We start from the raw sequence: 19,775 nt of genomic DNA, 5'->3' as shown, positions 1-19,775 counted from the left end.
ACCAACGCCCAATAGCAAGTCTGAAGCTATTCCTCAAAAGGTGAATAGTTGCCTGCAGAAGAGAGTATAGATTTTCTCCAAAATTCCAGAAGTTTGGGCTGTGATTCTCTGAACAGGACATTCAGCATCCCTATTTGTCATGGATACTTCAAGCATGTGGGCTAAAGAAATTCACTTATATGTGAGATATGTTGCAGCCTTCTAAGCATTGGACCTCTTTTTACATTGTTGATGGTGTAACTTATCATTCCTTTTGGACGGGAAATGTTGACTTGCTTCAGGACATTTATTCTAAACGCTTAATTGATGAGAAGGGCCCTCAGATTCTTGTGGCTTATCTCCAGTCCTCTTCCTGAAGCATTATCTGTATTTGTTGCTTGGTACTCATCAGACCCAGTTAGCATAATGTCAGTGTAGTGGGCTAGTGTGACATTTTGGAATGTCATAATGTTCAAGGTCTCCGAGCTGTGCGATGGTAGAGTTGACGCAGCTCTGAGGCAAGGCTCGAGTCCAGGTAAGGGCGAAATGCTTCTGACGGCCGTTGCCTCTCGGCAGGGAGAACGTGCGCCAGGCCCGAGCTTGCTCCAGTGAGGGCTTCACACCTGGGGCCTCAGTTATGAGGTGGGATGTGTCCTAGGTAAGGTAGATGGCTCGCAGCCAGGCACCACATCCTTCTGACTCCTGCAGAGGCCAGACTAGTTAAATGGGGATGTGACGGATATAACCGTCTTTGTTTCTTTCAAGTCTTTGATAGTGGCATTAAACTCTTTAATTTCCTAGCGTTCTGGTTAAATATCTTGGTTTAGAAGGGAAGTTCTAGTGGGTTGCCATTTAGCCCCTTCCATAATGTCATTTGGGCCAGCTAGTTGGTAGTGGGGAGCCAGCATGGGAGTTGGCCTGCTGTCAAGTATGTCTGTTTCCAGGTCATGCGGGAACTGAGGAAATAGCCACAAAGTAGTGTGTCCACTGTGAGTTGGACTTGAGCTCAGCGCTCTGTTAGCCCTCCCTTTGGTAAACCGCAGTGGCATTTTGGGTCCCCGGGAATTAGTCATCCCCAAAAGGTCTGGGTATTTCCTTTTTTCCAATCCACAGTCACTCTAGTAAATGGCCTTTTGGGAAGCTCGGGGGAGGATCCGCAGTCTGTACTTGTGGGAACAATGCAGGGTCCTTCCTGAACAGGCTCTGGGTTTGTGAACTGACTTGGGTCTGGAGACTGGATGATAGACTAACTTTACAAGAGTGGTGGTTAGTATCAGAAGTGGAGATTTTGCCTGTGGCGTAGGTCGATCCGTGTGTGGGTCCGCTGCCTGTGGAACACTGTGGCCAAGTAACTGCCGTAGGAAAGACCCTGGTGATCCGGGGCATTCTGGGTATGACGCAGCCCTGCTGCCTGTGAGGGTAGGGCCGCCACCTTGCCTTGGCAGTAAGTGCTATCACTTGGCTTCTACTTTTCTAGGATCCCATAATCCCTGTTGAAATCAGGGAACTCACTTGGGGCTGTGACAAAGACTATATGGCTGTAACATTTGAAAATTATGTGCAATTCACATTTCATTGTCTATACAGTTTTATTGGACATAGACGTGCTTTATTTGTTTATGTATCATCTGTGGCTGCTTTGCTGCTGCAGCGGCATTAGTTGAGTACAGTCGAACCTTGAACAACATGGGAGGTAGGGGCTGACCCCTCCCCCCGACTCAGTCCAATTTCTATGTATAACTTTGGATTCCCCCCAATTTAACTACTAACATTTTACTGTTAACTGGAAGCCCTACTGATAACATAAACAGTCTATGAACACATATTTTATATGTAATACATATTATATACTGTATTCTTACAAAAAAAGTAAGATAGAAAAGAGAAGAGGTTAAGGCAAGCATGAGGAAGAGAAAATACTTTACAGTATTTATTGAAAAAAAAACCCTGCATCGAAGTGGAACCATGCAATTCAAACTCATGTTGCTCACCGGTATTGGGACAGAGACTATATGGCCTTCAAAGCCTAAAATATTTACAATATTCGCAGTACTCCAGTAATAATATGATATATTGGCAGAAACCTGGGTGAATGTGTGTAGTAGTATGTTCTAAGGATCTTCGACCGGGGAGGGTAGAATGTAATTCTGTATTGGGCTGGAAGTGGCTCTGGCAGATTGCTCAGTTGGTATACTGGAATTTGGACTCAACAAGGGACCTATGTTTAATGAGGTAAAGATGCCAAAGCTTCCCTGGCAAGACATAAAGGGAGGGACTCAAAGGCTTAGGGAGACAGAAACCACGGAATAGATGGTTTACACGTGACCTAAGTTGCACGTGAAGGCCCAGAAGACGCTCCTTCAACCAAGGCACTGAGGAACACATTAGCGAGGGGAGCCTCCGCCTGCGCCTTAGAAAACCTCTGTGGCTGCCTGCCTTTGTCGTGGACGCCTGTCCCCCAGGCCTGGGTTGGAGAATACGTGTCTGTAAAGGTCCAACACTTCTCCCAGTTATTTCTTTTGTCTTCAAATAGCTGGTTTTTAAAAGTTGGAATCTAATTCATAGATTCTTTCATAGGGGAATTTTTTCTTTAACGCAGTTTGGATTTTGTTTGTATTTTAAAGATGCTAGAGATTTAGTTTTACTTATAGCCAAAGGAGGAGAAGGGAGCAAAGAAGGGGTGAAAAAGCAAGCCTAGGAGGTTGGAGGGCTGGATCGCAAGGGAGGTAATAAAGGGCAGACTTGCATAAGGGCTGCCCTTAGAAAGGAGAGTGATACAGAGTTCTCATACTCTCGGGTTTAGCTTTTTTCCCCCAAATTAAAAAAAATGAAGGCGGAGGATTACACTTCCCTCATAAGTAGGAAGGAAAGAAGTAATGACGAACTCATATAATTAAGTTTGCAGTAGAGGAAAGGGGCAGTCGAAAAATTTCATTGTCTCAAGTAAGAACTTAAGTGTTGATGGAGGATGCTGGAGAGTTTATCTGAGAACCTCTTTGGCGAATGAGAAAGGAAGCTGTGTAGAAACACAGTTTTATCGTGTACATTCAGTATGATAGTAAATCCAGTGTCTGGGAGGTAGAAGGAACCACTGAAAACAGTGTGGCACAGCTAACTTCTGCCGGCCCAGGCTGTATTCCGGTCTCACGGTGGCATCTCATTCCTGTGCCCGCTCTGGAAAGCAGCCTGCAGGATCCCTGGTTGAAGCTAAACAAGCATACTGTGTAGTCTCTCCGGACATTTGCAAGACAAGTGTGCTTGTTTGTTTTATTGTGAACCAAAATGAAACTGTTAGCCCAAAGGTCACATCTCGGTCCTGCTAGAGATTGTCAGTGAATGTGTCAGTGTTTTCAGATGTTGTTAGAATTCTGAACTCGGGGCGGGAGTGGGGGGGGTGACAGTCCCCCAGCTACTGTAGGGATGTGAGGAGGTACCCTTAATTTAAAATCAGGAAAGTTGGTGGGCTGTTTTTGCCTGTTTAGGGAAGAAAGACATCCTAATATAGTTAAATCAGAACTTCTATTGTAAAAAGTAGAGTTGGCTGAAAATCTGAGGGGGTTAGCTTTCTTCTGTCACTTGGCAATTTTTTAAATAATTTCAAATTTACAAAAAAAAAAAAAAATGGGAAGAATAGACTAAACCAGAGAGTTTTTGTATTTTTTTTTTAGATTTACCAATAACTTTTTACCAGAGTTGCTTTATCATCCTATAATATATGTAAGAATGTACATATATTATTTCCCTGGTCAATTTTGTTTTATCTTTGTAATAATAATTAAGAGATTCTCACATATGTTTCTTACAGTGTCAACAGTAATTGAAAATATATTCTGAAATTGCTCCGTCTTTTCAGTGAATGTTGCTTGCCAACATTAATTTTCTTCTCTTTCCATGTAATTTAAACATCATCATATAGTTTAGCCCTTAATGAAATATTGTATTACGTACTTTCTCAGATGGCTCAGCTGCTGTCACAAAACCATTGTGAAGCCCGAACTTTGACTCTAGCGAGTGGGGGAGGCAGATATTGGTGGAAGTTGCCGGAAGGGTGATACAGGGGTCTGTGATGCAGCAGGTAGGGATGTGGACTGAGAGACTTTCAGAACTGGTGGGCAGCTTGGAGACCAGATACTAGTACAATCCTTTCATGATATAGTTGAGACTGTTGAGGTTCATAGTCATTAAATCAGTTAACTAAGGTATCTCCAAAGATCTGGAACCTAGTATACCTGAGTCTTCTGCTCCAATCTATAGTGTTTTGTTTTCCCCCTGCTTCTTTATCTTTTTATTTGTCTCTCTAGATAAATAGCAGTGTTCTCTATGGATAATGTCTCTAAATACTCCTAAGTCATCAGTTCCAAACTTTTTACTATCAAGACAGTTTTCATGCTTAAAAATTAGGAAACTTTTGAGGGGGATGAATATGTTCACCTTTGAGGTGATAGCATATGTATGTTGAAATTTATCAAACTCTGCACTTGAAATATGTGCAGCTTATTTTCTATCAATTGTACCTCAATAAAACTGTAAAATTATGAATGACCTCAAAGAACTTTTGTTTATATGGGTCATATCTGTCGGTATTTCCCAAACTAGATACTAAAATAGAGAGACTTTTGAGCTGTTGTTTTAAAATAACGACAGTAAACTCAATAAACAACAATAATTGAAAATATATTCTGAAATTGCTCTGTCTTTTCAGTGAAGCTCACTTGCCATCATTAATTTTCTTTCCATGTAATTTAAACATCGCCATACAGTTTAATCCTTAATGAAATACTGTATTATGTACTTTTGCTTTCTCAGATGGCTCAGTTGCTGTCACAAAAACATGGTGAGGCCCAAACTTTGACCCTGGCGAGTGGGGGAGGCAGCTGTTGGTGGAAGTTGCTAGAAGAGTGATACATGCTTCCCCCAAAAAAGAGTTTAGTAGCGAAGCCTGTGTTTTACATTTCTCTACATCTCTTTAATGTCTGCTGCAATAGCAGACGTTACCTGTGCGTTCAGGCCGTCACAGCTTGCTGTTTGAGTTGCAGTGGGTGAAGAAGCTTCGCTTCGCATGTGTATGTCCTTAAGGGGAGTATTTTGATAGTTTTTTCTCCCCAGGTAACTGGATATTCTTTTGATTTGATATCAAATCTTGACAGATGGTGGTTTCTTAAAGGTTGTTGCAATGTAGACTCTGAAACAATGAATTTTTGTATTCTGTTTTATTAAAAGCCCTTGTTTTATTTGCACTTGCAGTAGATCTAACCTGATAGAATTATTCTGGCTTTGACATATAGATATTACTACTTAATCTGTTGGTACTTTTAATATTTTAGTCACTTGCCTTTTCTGTTAAATGCCCCAATTTCCCAAAAATAGAAACTGGCCCCTATCTTTTCCCATTTTACTTTTATAGGAAAGCTCGGATATGTGGGGTTGTTTCCATTGCATTGTGTAAGCTGCTTTTTGTTTTGAACTTCATTTTTCATTCTTTTACTGAAATAAACGCTGGATTACAGTTATGCTAAACACATGCGCACATGCACGCGCACACACACATTTATTCTGAAGGTTGTTGCTGCTGCAAGGGAGCTTGCCTGCTCCTGCTGTGGATTTTTGAGGAGGGAATCTAGGTCAGTAGCAGTGAATGAAGATGCAGGGGCGAGCCTCTGTCAGACACACTCATTAGTGATCCCGTCAGCGGAGGCTGGCTGTTCTCAGCTCTGTTCCTGAGAGCCGCTCTGGGCTGTGCTGCAGCATCTCTGTGTGGGGTGACCAGTACCATCTGCACCTTAAAGCCAGGGGTGTGCCCCTTCCTTCTCCAGGACATGAGAGAAAAATGTACCCACTTCTCTGATGCAGAGTTGTGGGCTTTTACTGAAGAGTAAGAAATAGAAACAAAATCATTAGCCTTTTAAAGTTTATTTTAGGAATGCTAGGCTGCCCTGACCAGTGTGGCTCAGTGGGTTGGGTGACGTCCCGCAAGGTGAAAGGTCACTGGTTCGATTCCCTGCCAGGGCACATGCCTGGGTTGTGGGGTTGGTCCCCAGGCAGAGTGCGTGGAAGCAACTGATCAGTGTTTCTCTCCCTATCTTTTCTGCCTCCCTTCTCCTTGTTCAGTCAATCAATCAATCTTTTAAAAAGATGAAATGATAGGCTATTGTTTGAATTCTTTTGGGGCTCCCAATCCTTTTTATACTAAATGTAAACCCCTTACCAAGAAGTTTGGTATATTGTGTGAATTTATTAACTTAAATCATTCAGTCCAGAATAATGAAAATAAAATAATCCTCAGCTATCTAAGGTCCTCTCAGAAGATATTCCTGAAGGAGAGCACATCTAGGATAAATTATTAGGTTTCATTCATCTTCTCTTCTCTTTCCCTAAACCATTGCAAGGCAGTGAAATCAGGTTTAAATGATGCCATGAAAATGAAGGGCACCCTCGAAGGGGACAGTGTGCTCCTGTAGGCGGCCTGAGAGGGGGCCATCCTGAAGGAGGGGCAGTCCTGCCGCTCCCCATCCCGGTTTGCCTTGAGGTTAGCAGTAGTGGTATCTCATAGGGATTTTAAAAAATTGATTTGAAAGGGAGAAAAGAGGGGGAATGAATGGGAGAGAGGGAGAGAAAGAGAGAGAAACCATGATTTTGTTGCTCTTCTCATTGATGCACTCACTGGTTGCTGCCTGTACATGGCCCGGCCAGAGGCTGAACCCACAACCTTGGCGCATCAGGACAGCGCTCTAACCCACTGGGCTCCCCGGCCGTGGCCTCTCCTAGAGATTTTAACTTGCATTTCTCTGGGGACTCAGGACGATGAGCTTCTTTTCATGTGCGTATTATCCATCTATATGGTTTCTTTGGTGAAAACATCCATTGGGACACTTTGTTCATTTTAAAATTAAGTTGACTTATAATTGTGTAAGAGATTCTTTTTCAAGTCTCAGTTTTTTATTATTAGATTCAACAAAGAAGATTTTAATAAACATATAATTAGACCAAACAAAATATAGGGAAACAGAAAATAAAAACTGTACACACAGTTCATTGCAAGTAACAAAAAAGTTAAATAGCTATTTCTTCCATATTAAATGCCTAAACAGTTTTGATTAAACACTATATGTACGAATATTTAAGTTATGTTTAAATATTATGTTTTTAGTGTGGTAAGTGAACTTGTTAAAACGTATCTAATGTAGATTGTAATTATAATTGTGTTATGAGAGATTTTAATCTCTTCTGCATTCAAGTCCTTTATTAGATACATGATTTGCAAATATTTTCTCCCAGTTTTTGGCTTCTCTTTTCATTTTCTTAATGGTATCATTGAAAAGCAAAAGATTTAAATTTTTTAAATCTTATGAATTGTGAGTCGTGTTTTTGGTGACATGTCTAAGAAATCTTTGCTTAATCCAGAGTCACAGAAATTTTTCTCCTATGTTTTCTTCTGTTAAGTTTTTTTAGTTTAGTTCTTTACATTTAGGTCTTTAATCAATTGGAGTTAGTTTTTGTTTATGGTGTGAGGTAAGTATTCAGCTATTTCTGCACCATTTGTTGAAACAAATGTATTCTTTCCCCCACTGAATTATATTGTCATCTTTGTTAAAAACCAGTTGACCACCACTGTGTAGGTTTTGTTTCTGACCTTTGTTCTGTTCCATTTTATCTATTGTGTGGTCTCTACCACACAGGCTTGGTTATTGTACATTTATAGTAGCCTTTGAAATCAGAAAAACTTGCTTTTCTTTCAAATTTGTTTTGGCTTTTCTGTGTTTTTTGCATTTCCATATAAAATATGGAATGATGTTGTTGGTACCTTAAAAAAACTCTGCTGGGATTTTTAATGTAACTGCCTTTACTCTATTGGCCAGTTTGAGAATTGCCATCTGAAGAGCATGGAGCCTGCCATTCGTACACGTGGTATAGCTCCCTGTTTCTTTAGATATGGCCTTTTTTTTTTTTTTTTTTTTAATTCCAGTGACTTGAAATGATGCTTTCGACAATTTTGTCCAATTTAAAGTTTTTGTCAAAGGCACTAGCAGGTATGATTGTGTTATATTGTACTAGCTGTAATGCTTAACAGAAAAAAACTCTAGTGGAAGGAGAAACAGTGGTACTTTGTAACTTTTGTATCATGTTTCTCTTTGCAGGGTCTCCAACTGAATTCCTTGAAGAGAAAATGGCCTACCAGGGGTATCAGAACAACCAGAGCTGGCCAGAAAATACAAACTTTTGCTTTGAACCCGAGCAAGTGATGAATCCTCTCCAGGCTGGTAAGTGCAGGCTTGTCTGTGACTGCCGAATGCGAGCTATGACATAAGCGTGAGAAAGCCACAGCCACTACTCAGATAAAGCATTTTAGCCTAAATATCGCTTGTAAAGCACAGTCAAGGTGCGATTGTTAACCTCTGGACATTTAGGTGACCCTCATTCCTCTCCGTTTATCTCGTCCTCTTAGGCACATGTGTCTCTGGTTCTCACCCTTTCAAAACCTGTTTTGAGTAAATTAACGGAAATTCATATTCACCGAAACTTAATTCTTCCAAAAGAAATTATTATAATAATAGCACTATTTGTTTTTCCTTTTTGTTGAATGTTTTGGGGTGATGCTGGTTAACAAAATTGTACAGGTTTCAGGCGCACAGCCCCGCGGCACACGGTCTGTGCGCTGCGTCGTGCATTCGCCGCCCCATGGGGAGTCTGCGTGCGACAGCACCACTGGTTGAAGGCCGATCGGCGCCAGGCACAGTGCTGCAGGCTTTATAGACATATTGTATGTGTTTTACCTAACTCTGCCAGCTATATATTGTCCTTATTTGACAGACTAGAAAACCAGGACTCACACTGAGTTTTTTATAAATTCAGATTGATCTATGGAGACAAAAAGGCTCCTGGGGTTGTCGAGACCTGGAAGTGGCGGAAGGTGGGGCTTGCAGAAGGGCCTCCAAGCAGCAGCTGCAGGGCCTCCATGTCAGAGTTAACCAGCTTGAGAGCTCAAGTTATTGTTTGCACTCATGTATGTTTGTTTGTTTTTTTGACCATCAAACTTATAACATACTCAAAGCTAGTTTCGAATTAGTGAATATTTATTGATTTCTTACCAGGTACGGTGACATCATCTCAATTTAACGTACTATTGACAACGCACGTGTAACTAATCAGTATTCATTGGGTAATAAGGAATGCTTTCTTTGGAGTTGTATTCAGTGGGATTGAGTTTTGACCCCTTCTTTATTCCAGATCCCTTTAAGATGCACCATGATGACCACCTGGAAGATTTGCTCTCTTTCCCCGGTGCACCAACCAGTGCTCCAGCCTTTACACAACAGAACGATCCCCTGAAAGACAGTTATGGTAGGACTTCTCCAGCTGGGTTTACTCCTTAACTTGAGACAATGTGGCCTTTACCCCATCACCTTTGAAGTAAACCACTAAACAAGCTCATGCTTCGGGATTCTGGCTGGGACAGCGCGCTTTCCAGATCAGTCATAGGAGAGACCTCATTTGGGCTCTCCGGGCTGCTCACAGGCTGTCCTAGGGTCTTGAGTCCTATATCTGATGGCCAGATTCTGTCTCCACGTGTATACTACCTCATGGCCCGGGGCAAGTTTCGTCCTCCCTGCCTTTGGTTTCTTTATCTATAAAATGGGGCCAACAGCAGTTCCTACCTGAAAGGTGCAGTGATGGTTAAATTACACAGAAGCACTTCACACAGCATACATTACATAGTGAGCATTAACAGATCTAGTTAGAAATTAGTAGTATCCTCATTTCTACTTTTGTATAACTTTTAACATGAGTGCGGCCAGGATATTGTAGGTGAAACAAAACTTGACTTCTACTCATCTTAGGTTTTTAGCTGGACTCTAACAAAAAGATTAGCAAGAGAACAGTCTATTAACACATGTAGCATACATCACACAAAAGGAAAGGAACTCAAGGTGGCTGCTTAGACTTTCTGTTTCTGTAGCATCTTCAACAACAACAAAAAACCCCCAATAAATGTGTAGAGGAATGACAGGACAAAGAAAAGCAGTTTTAGGCTTCCAAGAGCGGAAGCCTGGGAAGGGACGTGCACAGGAGGGAACTAGTAGATTTGTGTGCAGGTTGCTCTCGTGCACTGACTGGGCTGGTAAGAATTTCATCTCCAGTAAAAGGAGAATTTATATCCTGCCTCCAGGCAAAGAGAGGGGAGCTTTTTTGGGGGTTTGCTTCTACTTAATTGCCTTCAGCTCAAAATAATTTTTCAGTCGAAGAGGCATATTTTGGGGTGACATATTCTGGTACCTCTCGGTACCCAGCATCAGTAAGTTCCACTTCAAACAATGTGCATAATTCTGTATTTGTAAATACCTGGCTAATAATGTTTCACGTAGGCTTTCTTTGGACTCTCGGGAGAAGGATATCAAATGAATTGACTTTGATGCTATCCATCTAGTCTCCTGATACTTTGATTTTGGCTTTGACTCCTGTTTTTTTCCAGCTCACTAGCTAATGAGTCATTTAGTTGCATTGACTTCTTTCTTTACAGCACCTTTCTTCTCTCACTTGATGCTCCCTCTGCTTTTCCCCAGTGAAAAACCCTGACTTTTCATATCTAGACCACCTGAGTAATTTTCTAACAGAATTCCTGCTCCCGTCTGTAAAACTTATTCTGAGTAGACCGGCGATATTGATCACCCTCAGTCCCTGTTCTGAATTTGTCATCTCATTCTTCTGATGAAGACCTTCAGGCACCTTTTCCTTCCTTTCTTTCTTTCTTTCTTTCTTTCTTTCTTTCTTTCTTTCTTTCTTTCTTTCTTTTTTGGTCTCTTGAAGTCTAAACTTCTCTCACTTTCCAGAATTTTCCCCCTTTGTTTGTTTGTTGTAATTTTATTTTCCCCTGCTGGTATGCAAGCTCTGTTTGAATCAGACAATCTCAGTCTAAGAAACATTCTTGTCCTGTTGGCATCTTCATACCTTTTTTTCTTTTTTTGGCTCAATGTTCTCCATCCTTGAAATGGACTATTCTCCTCTCTTTTCCTGCTCTTGTTTCTCCTCTGAAGCCTTTTGTGACTATTCTGGGTCTTGTGGTTGTTTTTAAACTCTTATGTCACCTAGTTCATAATACATGTTTTGTATCTTATTTATGTGAAAGATCTTGCCTTTCTAGCTAAATTGTAATAATCTTAATGGCAAGGGGTTATTAAATCCTCTATTAAGTCTAGCAGTGAACAGCATAATAATCCTTTGACATTGTTTAGTTCTTATAATTTACAAAGCATTACCACAAAATTGTCTTCTAATGTTGGAAAGGTAGATATTAATCTCTTTTCATGGGTGAGAAAATTAAAATCCACAATTCCTTACTATACATTTTGATGTATTTGTGATGTTGGAGCTAGAGTTCAATCTTGGGTTTTCGAATCTTTGTAATAAACTCTAGAAGGTTGGTATATGCACTACAGGGATATGGTGATACAACACAGACTGTTCATTAGCCATAAACTGGAGAATGTCAGCAGTATTTAATTTAAAACTTTCTTGCTTTGTTTTTCATCGGTCCTTAGGTCTGCATCTTTATGGAAATACATAAAGCTTATTTTAAATATCAGATGCCTTTCCCCCCAATGTTGACTGAGTTTTAAACATATGTTTGTTTGTTTCAAATTAGATTTGTTTCCCTGCGACACATTTGCTCCTGCAGTGGTTGTACCTCAGATCTGTCCTGTGGGACCCCCAAACTTTCCCCATGCGGGGGCCTTCATTTCCCCGGAGGCCACACAATCTCTGCAGTTCATAACAGGTAAGTCATTAGAACCTCTCTTTATCAGTTTGTGCTTACAGTATCAATAATCAGTAGAAGTCGTCAGATGTATTTTTTAGCAGCGTACAGCACTATAGATAAAAATGTTAGAATGATCACCAATGTTCTTAAACTTTTTTACTGATTTTACAGCTAGAGGAATGAAGTTGTAGTTGAGATATAAGACTTGGGATTAATGGGCAGAGCAAATCCCTTTTTAATTCAGTGCAGATTTAAACTTCTGGGGCTCCACAGGTCCCCTTTCTGACACTAACTGCGTTGTGTGTTGTTGTTTGTTTTTTTTAATCTTGGTTTTTTCCTCTCTCCTTTGCCTTTTCTCCTCCACTACTTGTTCTCCTAGTAGCCTATCTTTCTAAGTATTGGGACTGTCAGAGTAGGTACAGATGCATTAATTGGATGACTTCTTTGTTATGTCTAGGGTGTTAGAGTCACAAAAAATCAGGTATTTCTGTGCTTTCAGAAAGTGTGTTTTGAATGCAGAGCTACGAGCAGACAGTGATGGGTCCTAAATTTCCAACATACTTCCCTTAGGGCCAACCGAGGGGGTAGAAATGGCATCAGAAGAGAGGGCACCAACAGAAGCATTGGAGATAATGACGGGACTGAAGGCTGCTGACATGGCACCATCTAGAGAAACAGAGGTGACCCTGGCTAAAGACATGACACCGATCACAGAAACAGAGGTGGCGTTGGCCAAAGACATGGAACCACTTACCAAAGAAGATGTGGCATTTACCAAGGGCATGGAATCATCCATCGAATCAGATATGTCCATAGTTAAGGATGTGGTACTACCTATGGAAACAGAGGAAACCCCAGCCAACGACAGAACACTATTCAAAGAAACAGAGAGGGCACCGCTTAGAAAAATGGATTTCGCCCCAGCTGAGGGCATGGGATCACTCTCAGAAATGGGGGTGGCACTGGCTAAGGACGTTGTATCGCCCTCAGAGATATCCTCAGCCAAGGAGCTGGCCTTGTCCTCAGAAACAGAAGTGGCCCCAGTCAAGGACATGGCTGCATTCCCAGAAACAGAGGTGGCCCCGGTCAAGGACATGGCTCCATCCCCAGGAACAGAGGTGGCCCCGGTCAAGGACATGGCTCTATCCCCAGGAACAGAGGTGGCCCCGGTCAAGGACATGGCTCCATCCCCAGGAACAGAGGTGGCCCCGGTCAAGGACATGGCTCCATCTCCAGGAACAGAGGTGGCCCCGGTCAAGGACATGGCTCCATCCCCAGCAACAGAGGTGGCCCCGGTCAAGGACATGGCTCCATCCCCAGCAACAGAGGTGGCCCCGGTCAAGGACATGGTTCCATTCCCAGAAACACAGGTGGCCCCGGTCAAGGACGTAGCTCCATCCCCAGAAACAGAGGTGGCCCTGGTCAAGGAAATGGCTTCACCACCCAAAACAGAGATGACCCTGGCTAAGGATGTTGTACCACCCTCAGAAACAGAGGGGTCACCAGTTCCAGTTAAGGACATGGAAGCTGTACGATCACAGGGAGAAGTACGTGAGGATTCCCGGTTAGAATCCCTCCAGAATGAGGGGCATTTGGCTGCACCTACTTCCACGGCTGCACCTACTTCCACCACTTCACCAGGTACGGACTTACATTTACTGTCAGTATTTCTCTCTGCCAGGGTGTAGTCTCCAGAAGGGCAAGGGATAAGCCTCATGCCAGGCAAAGACAAGACAATACTTTGCAAATCTATACACGTTCTACTGCCCCAAACAACCGTTTCTCACCTTCACCCTCCCCCAACGCCTTCTTCATCCTTATCTTTGCTGATCTTATTTTTATTTTAGGTCAATAAGCAGTAAGAGGGGACATTTACAACCTCTCCTACCTTATCTGCCTAACTACTGAGTCTGTATCCAGACTCTGTCTCTTCTGTTACTGGAAGTAAATGTCCCAGTTTCTGATTAAGGCTAGCGCTCTGTGTTATGCTAGGCCTCATCTCTTCTTGCCTACTTAGGCATATTGCCCTCGTTGTTCTCTCCTTTCCTGCTTCTCACCAGTTTTTGCCCCATTACATTGAGTCATTCCCACTAACATACATACATTTCTTTTTTTGTATGTATGTTACAAAAAAGAACAATGTCTTGTTCTTGTTCCCCACCTTAAAAACAAAAGCCCTTCCAACTCCCCCTTCCTACTACCACTGCACGTTTCAGCTGCCCTAAGAGGAGCATCCTTTATTCCTCAACCACTATCCCTGTTTGCAGTTTCTGGAAGGTAGAGAAATAGCTGGATTGTGCTTCTCTGAAACCTGTGTGGTTTTTACTGTTACCTTTAGAACCAGTCACAGCCACGGGCCAAAAGTTCAACTTGCCAACAGATGGGGCATCTGTGTTAGAGAAACTAGAGCAAAAGAAACCATTCAGTAGCCAACCTTCTGAGCTTCCTTCAGAGACCTCAGGTAAGTTAGGAAAATGAAGTGGACTCTCTGGAACCACTGAAACTGGGAGTAATGGGGTTGTGGTGGTAGCCCTAGGTAGCCTATGATTGTCCCTAGTCGTGTGATGGTGATCAGCAGGACCATTTCTGAGGCTAGGTCACTTTTTCAGACAGGTTTTGTCTTGTTTAGACAGAAAGTCAGCCTGATACATACTTTTAAGTGGTCACTATGTCAGCACAGGACCCCTACGTTTTAATACAGGTCAGCTGTTCACTGTTCTGTCCCTTGTCGTCATAAGCAGGTTATTTCACCTTGCTCAGTTTGCTCAGAGGCGTACTGCAGTGTTCTGTAAACCTTGCTCGTGTCAGTGCGTGTCACAGCCCAGCAGCGTCAGCACTGTCTGGGAGCGTGAGAAATACGTGATCTCGGGCTCCACCTCAGACCTTCAGAACCATAATATGCATTTTGACAAGTTTTCCAGATGATTCTTATGTATCATTAAACTTTGAGAGGCACTGCCGTCAGATACTTTCTAATTTAAAGCTCGATTGTTCAATGAACTTAAAAATTACATGTTTTTTATTGTAAGCCAGAACCGTGTGCAGCTTGACCCTATCAGCTTGATTCTCTGCTTCCTGTTCCGTGCCCGATGAGAATGCAAACTAGAGGGCAGGGCCTTGGCTTATTTTACGTACAGTCTCTAGTGCTTCGCATACTGTAGCACTGAGAAGGAGCAGAATAAACGTTTGGATTTTTAAAAAACGTTATTCTAGTGACTCAGCATATCGATAAAGATTTATCTAGTTCTTATTGTGTATGAAATGCACCATGCATAGGTATTTAAGTCCGTGTTCTTGCCCTTGTGTTATTATGTGATAGCCTGGATGGACCTTCTTCAGGAAGTTCCTGGCGTGAACTCTGAAACTAAAGATTTATATAATTGAATTAAATAGTATAACAGATGGCACCAAATAGCTGCTGATTAATTGCTGGATTAAATGTCATGAATGCTATGGGATGGAAAAACCTAGCAATTTTTTTGAGAGAAGCAGTAATAGACCTGAAGTATTAAATGAAGGGTAGGATTTGGAGGACTTTGGAGGGGTAAAGACAAAAACAAAAGGTACTGTTTAAGTATTTTAATATTCCCTGAAGTCATTGCATTGGGTCAGGCTTGATAAGAGCTGTCCTAGACCTGCTCTCAGTGTGCTCTTTCTAGGATCTCAGACCCATGCAGCATTGACTTGGAGACAGGAGGTTGGACCAGTTGACTTCCTGAAGCTTTTCCAAGAGTGTTTATCCCAAGTGTTTTAATTCATTATCCTACTTGGCATCGTATATATTTCTCTGTCTTTGGGAAGTACATTTAGGACCAGAACATTGAAATCTAACACATTTGTCTTTTAAAGTAGGAAGCTCTGGTTCTGGAATGATGAGAATTTTTCTCTGGCCAAAAGATTAATTCAGTATCTTTTTTTCTTTTCCTTTTCTTCTTCTTCTTCTTATTTTTTTAAAGTAGCATAAGTCTGGCCTTTCCCAGAATTGATCTGGTTAGTTTGATAATTAAGTAGTATAATATTGGTGACAGACTCTTAGAATTATAAATTCTGTCCAAGGTCATATCTATTTTATTCAATTAATAAATAAATGTCACAAAAAACAGACAGGAGCTTACCATTTTATTGCAGAATTGAGAATTGTGTAGCTAGTAAAAATAATGACATATAAATAAGTATCAGATGAGCTTTATAGGCAGTAAGTGCTTAACATAGGGATTAGAAAGTCTCTGAATTTTTCTTCAGTTTTAAATATTTTGTAAATATGTTTGAAAAAAGTCTTTACTTGAGGTGGTCATCTTTGTTAAATATTTGCTAGTCCCAGTTAAGGGTGAAGAATGTTTCAGGGGAAAAAACCTTTTTCTAAATGAATTAGTATGTTGAATTGGTGAAAACAGACTACTTAAATGAGTCACTAAATGGACTTTTTTAAAAGAAACAATAACAAGGAGTTTTCTTTTTGGAACCTTGGCCACCCTCATATATTGCAGGTACCCTTCCCACACAAGGCAAACACGTGTGCAGACCCGGTGACCGCAGGGCCACCCGGCCCAGGCCCGCCAGGGTCCCTCCTGAGCTGCTGGGAGGCTCTTCACGGAAGACTCTCGATCCTGGGCTGGGCCCCTGCTCTTTGTCTGAGGCGGGTTGGGTCTCTGGTTCCACTTCCTGTGGTGAGCCTGGGAACCCAAGGAAACCTTTTCATGTTGACTTCCTTGAACCCCAGAGGGATCTTGGCAGGGAGGCCTGGGATGTAGAAAGCACAGCCATGTTGATGAAGAAAAAAAAGAAGAAACCAAAGCAAAAGAGATATTCTCAACCCCGGGCTGGGGAACCTTGGGATGATGATAACTATGCAAAAGAGCCCAGAGGTCATCCCTTTGCAGCCGACCCACAGAAGCCGGGTGTTCTCCCCGGCCTGTCTGCCACTGTGGGCACAGAACATGGACCGGCATCCAGAGAAAGCCTGAAAAAGGGGTGTGAAATTGACTCCAGAACAGCCAGACTGGCAGCGGAGAACTTTGCCTCAGAAAGCCTCAGTGTTGCTTTGTGTCCTTTGGAAGAACCCCCGAAAGCTGCAGTAAGTTCTCAGCTGAGTGGAGAGGCAGAGGTCAAGGGTCACAAGTCAGGCCCACAGAGCCAAGACAGGAAATCTCTGCAGCGAGATGAATGCAAACCACAGACGGCTCCCCAAGCGGAGACCCCTGGGGATAAAGGCCAGACAGTGGGCTCGATGAAACTGAAAGGGCCTCTGGGGCCTCAGACAGTTTCTGCACACAAAGTAGAAATTCCTTCCAACGTCAGACCCCAAGAGGGCTGCTTTCCTGTCTTGGACCAAGAGGTTGTGGGGGAAGTTTTAAAACCTATGGCAGCAAAAGAACTGCCTAATTTGATACCCACTTTGACAACAAGTAACACATTAGAAAGTAGTCTGAAAGAAGGAAATGATGAAAGGAAAATGGCTAAGCTGCAGACTGACAAACAGCAAGAGTTCTCTGCAGGAGCTACAGACGTAAAAGAACTTAACAAGGAAGATTTTCCCAAGCAAAGACAAGAGATGGGCATCTTGGCTTCTGTGCAGCCACAGGACAAGGTGCAGGTTCCCGAGCCAGGGAATGGACCGTTTAAGAGAGTGGCAGGTGATGGCAAAAGCAGGAAGGGAAGGGGGACCTCTGGGAGAGTGAGAGCTAGTTCCGGGAAGGTAAGAGCAAGGGCTGAGCTGCCGGTCCTTCCAGACAGGCAGGAGGACAGCAGCGCTGTCCTTGGGCCCAGTGAGCCAGCACCTAAAACTGAAAGAATGACCGCTGGGGCTAAGAGTGAGGGGCCGGGGCTGGATTTTTCCAGGCAGCCAGGGAGCACGGCTGACCTCCCAGAGGCAGTGGTCATGGGGGATCCCAAGGAGACAACTGACCCTCGTGTGGCCAACACCTCGCAGGCCTTGATTCCTTTGGGAACTGGGTCAGGTGTGACTCAGACTTCCGGTGCTACAGCAGAAAGGGGAGCCTTGGCCATAGATCTGGGTGTCAGTAACCAGAGCAAAGAAGGAAGGTGTCCTTGGGTAGATCATGAGGCAGCTCCCTGGATTTCTGAAAAGCCTAAAAAAAGAAGCAGTGAAGGCAAAAACAAAAAGTTTAAAAATAATTATCCCACACAGCCTGCTAGGGTGGAGAGCAAAGAAGAAACCCTCAGCCCACCTTTTGGAGGGACAGATGGAGGTGCTGGGAGCACTCCCCATCCAAGCCAGGACTTAGGACTCACTTTCCCTGTAAATCATGAACCTTTGTTCTCACAGACATCCAGTAGCCCCACAGTGGAAGTAAATGACCGAAAGGGTAGAAATGTGGAGGTTAGTTCTGTTGAGCTTGGGGCTGTCAGTGGGAACAAAACAAACACAGTCAAGGATTTTGCTGTTAGTGACGCAGCTACCAAAGTGACAGATGTGAGCTACCAAGACCAAACCCAGGGGGCAGGACTTGTTCCTTCAGCACTGCCTGAGGAGCATAAGACAGAGGCAGCCAAGGGGCACAGTGCAGTGGCTGACAAACCAACTAAAAGGAGTAATGATGGAAAAAGTAAAAAGGTTAAAAATAGTTTTCCTGAGAAGCATGATTTGGAGACTAAGACAGATGCAACAAAAAGACATGTTCCCATGGAAGCCACAGGGGACCCCAGAATTGAAGGAATGGGCTATGTGGATGAAAATAGAAATATTACATTTACCTGCCCTGGAACACCACCAGAGGTGATGAATAAGTCAGTCCCTCTAAAGGCTGTGGATTCAGCAGTCTGTGAAAAACTGCCCACTTCCGTCCCTCAGTTAGTAAAGGAAGGTGATTCCTTCCCGGACACCTTGGCAGAAAGTAGGCAGGAGACAGCTCCGGCCCAGATTTCCAAATTATCAGCCGTAGATAATTGCAGCAAAGATGGAGTCTCAGATCAAGGAAGATGCAAGGCTCCCTCCGCCGCTGTGCCCTTTGCAGGCATGGGAGGAGGTGTCTTGGCTTGTACAGCAGCCACAGAAACGGTGAGGAGTGCTGGAGATAACCGTGCTAAGAGTAGCGGTGGGCTTGCTGACCCCATGAAAAAGAAGGCAGGGACAGACCGAGGGCACATGGCAAGAGAGTCAGAGTCAGTGCGCGGCGATGCATCTAAGCCTCTGGTGGAGAAAATCACAGAACTAGCCGAAGGGCTCCCCGCGGAGCGCCTACCAGGTGAGCTCAGAGGCCCAGACGTGTGTGCAGATAGGAGTGATTTTCCCACGTATCCAGTAAATGAAAAGAAAGAGTCTAAGGAAGGTTCTGCTTCAGCTGATAGTCCTGACTTACTGGGAGACAAATCACAAAAGCCCCATTTCTGGGAGGACCAAAATGCTGACAGTAGACAGCCTAGGGGCCCACCCGATTTGAGTAAGGAGGTGGATGTGACTCTTCCGCCTCCAAAAAGTGAAAAGGAGAAATTGGAAGGACTCAGCCTGGCTTCTAAAGTCACAGAAGTAGACGTTTCCTTGCCAACACCAGAACTCCAGGCAGATTTCTCAGATGGCCCAGTTGGAGCTACCCCCTCAAGGGGAATGGATAAGTTGGCAGTGACTGCTTCCACGGGTCTTCAACTCCCAGAACCCGACAATAAGATCTTGGAGGCACCTGAGAAAGTGACAGAAAAACCTGAATCAAAGGCCCTGGCAGAGGGGAAGAAGGAAGAAAAAAGAGTGGCAGAACCGATGAAAGGTTACATGAGACCCACCAAGTCCCGAGGACTTCCTCCACTTTTGCCGAAATCCACAGGACAGGAACGAGAGAGAGCCAAGCAAGCCAAGTCCAGCGGTATGAACCTGCCTTGGGATGGTGTGTGTGCTTGTGGCTTTTGAGTCCACGTCTGAGAGGCAAAGAGCTTGTGCTTTGGTTCCATCCAGACTCTAATCATCTTTGTTAATCAGTGATTTGTTGGCATGAAAAACATGTAACTGCTAATTATGTGTTTTCTGCAGCCAAGGCATGTCTTGTGTCCAGCACGAGGAGGCTGGTGACTTGGTTGCATGCCTTTTTACCCA

General features: G+C 43.3%; 1 protein-coding gene across 20 annotated transcripts in view; it reads left to right on the top strand.

The window, feature by feature from the left end:
• The window catches only part of MAP4 (microtubule associated protein 4), a 131,596-nt gene that overhangs the window by 72,356 nt on the left and 39,465 nt on the right, over positions 1-19,775 (top strand). For 11 of the 20 annotated variants that reach the window (XM_054594656.1, XM_054594655.1, XM_054594661.1 and 8 more), the window contains exons 4-9: positions 8,115-8,237; positions 9,205-9,318; positions 11,618-11,749; positions 12,302-13,372; positions 14,070-14,192; positions 16,219-19,548. In XM_054594656.1, coding sequence (XP_054450631.1) covers positions 8,115-8,237; positions 9,205-9,318; positions 11,618-11,749; positions 12,302-13,372; positions 14,070-14,192; positions 16,219-19,548 — 4,893 coding nt within the window. The remainder of the gene's footprint in view (positions 1-8,114; positions 8,238-9,204; positions 9,319-11,617; positions 11,750-12,301; positions 13,373-14,069; positions 14,193-16,218; positions 19,549-19,775) is intronic. The other 9 variants (XM_054594671.1, XM_054594670.1, XM_054594669.1 and 6 more) reach the window with 1 other exon arrangement.

Source organism: Pteronotus mesoamericanus, unplaced genomic scaffold (assembly GCF_021234165.1).
Source record: "Pteronotus mesoamericanus isolate MK-2021 breed Mesoamerican mustached bat unplaced genomic scaffold, CSHL_Meso_final scaffold_533, whole genome shotgun sequence".
Lineage (NCBI taxonomy): Eukaryota > Metazoa > Chordata > Mammalia > Chiroptera > Mormoopidae > Pteronotus > Pteronotus mesoamericanus.
The sequence above is the reverse complement of the archived record's forward strand: the minus strand, read 5'-3'. Positions and strand labels throughout refer to the sequence as shown.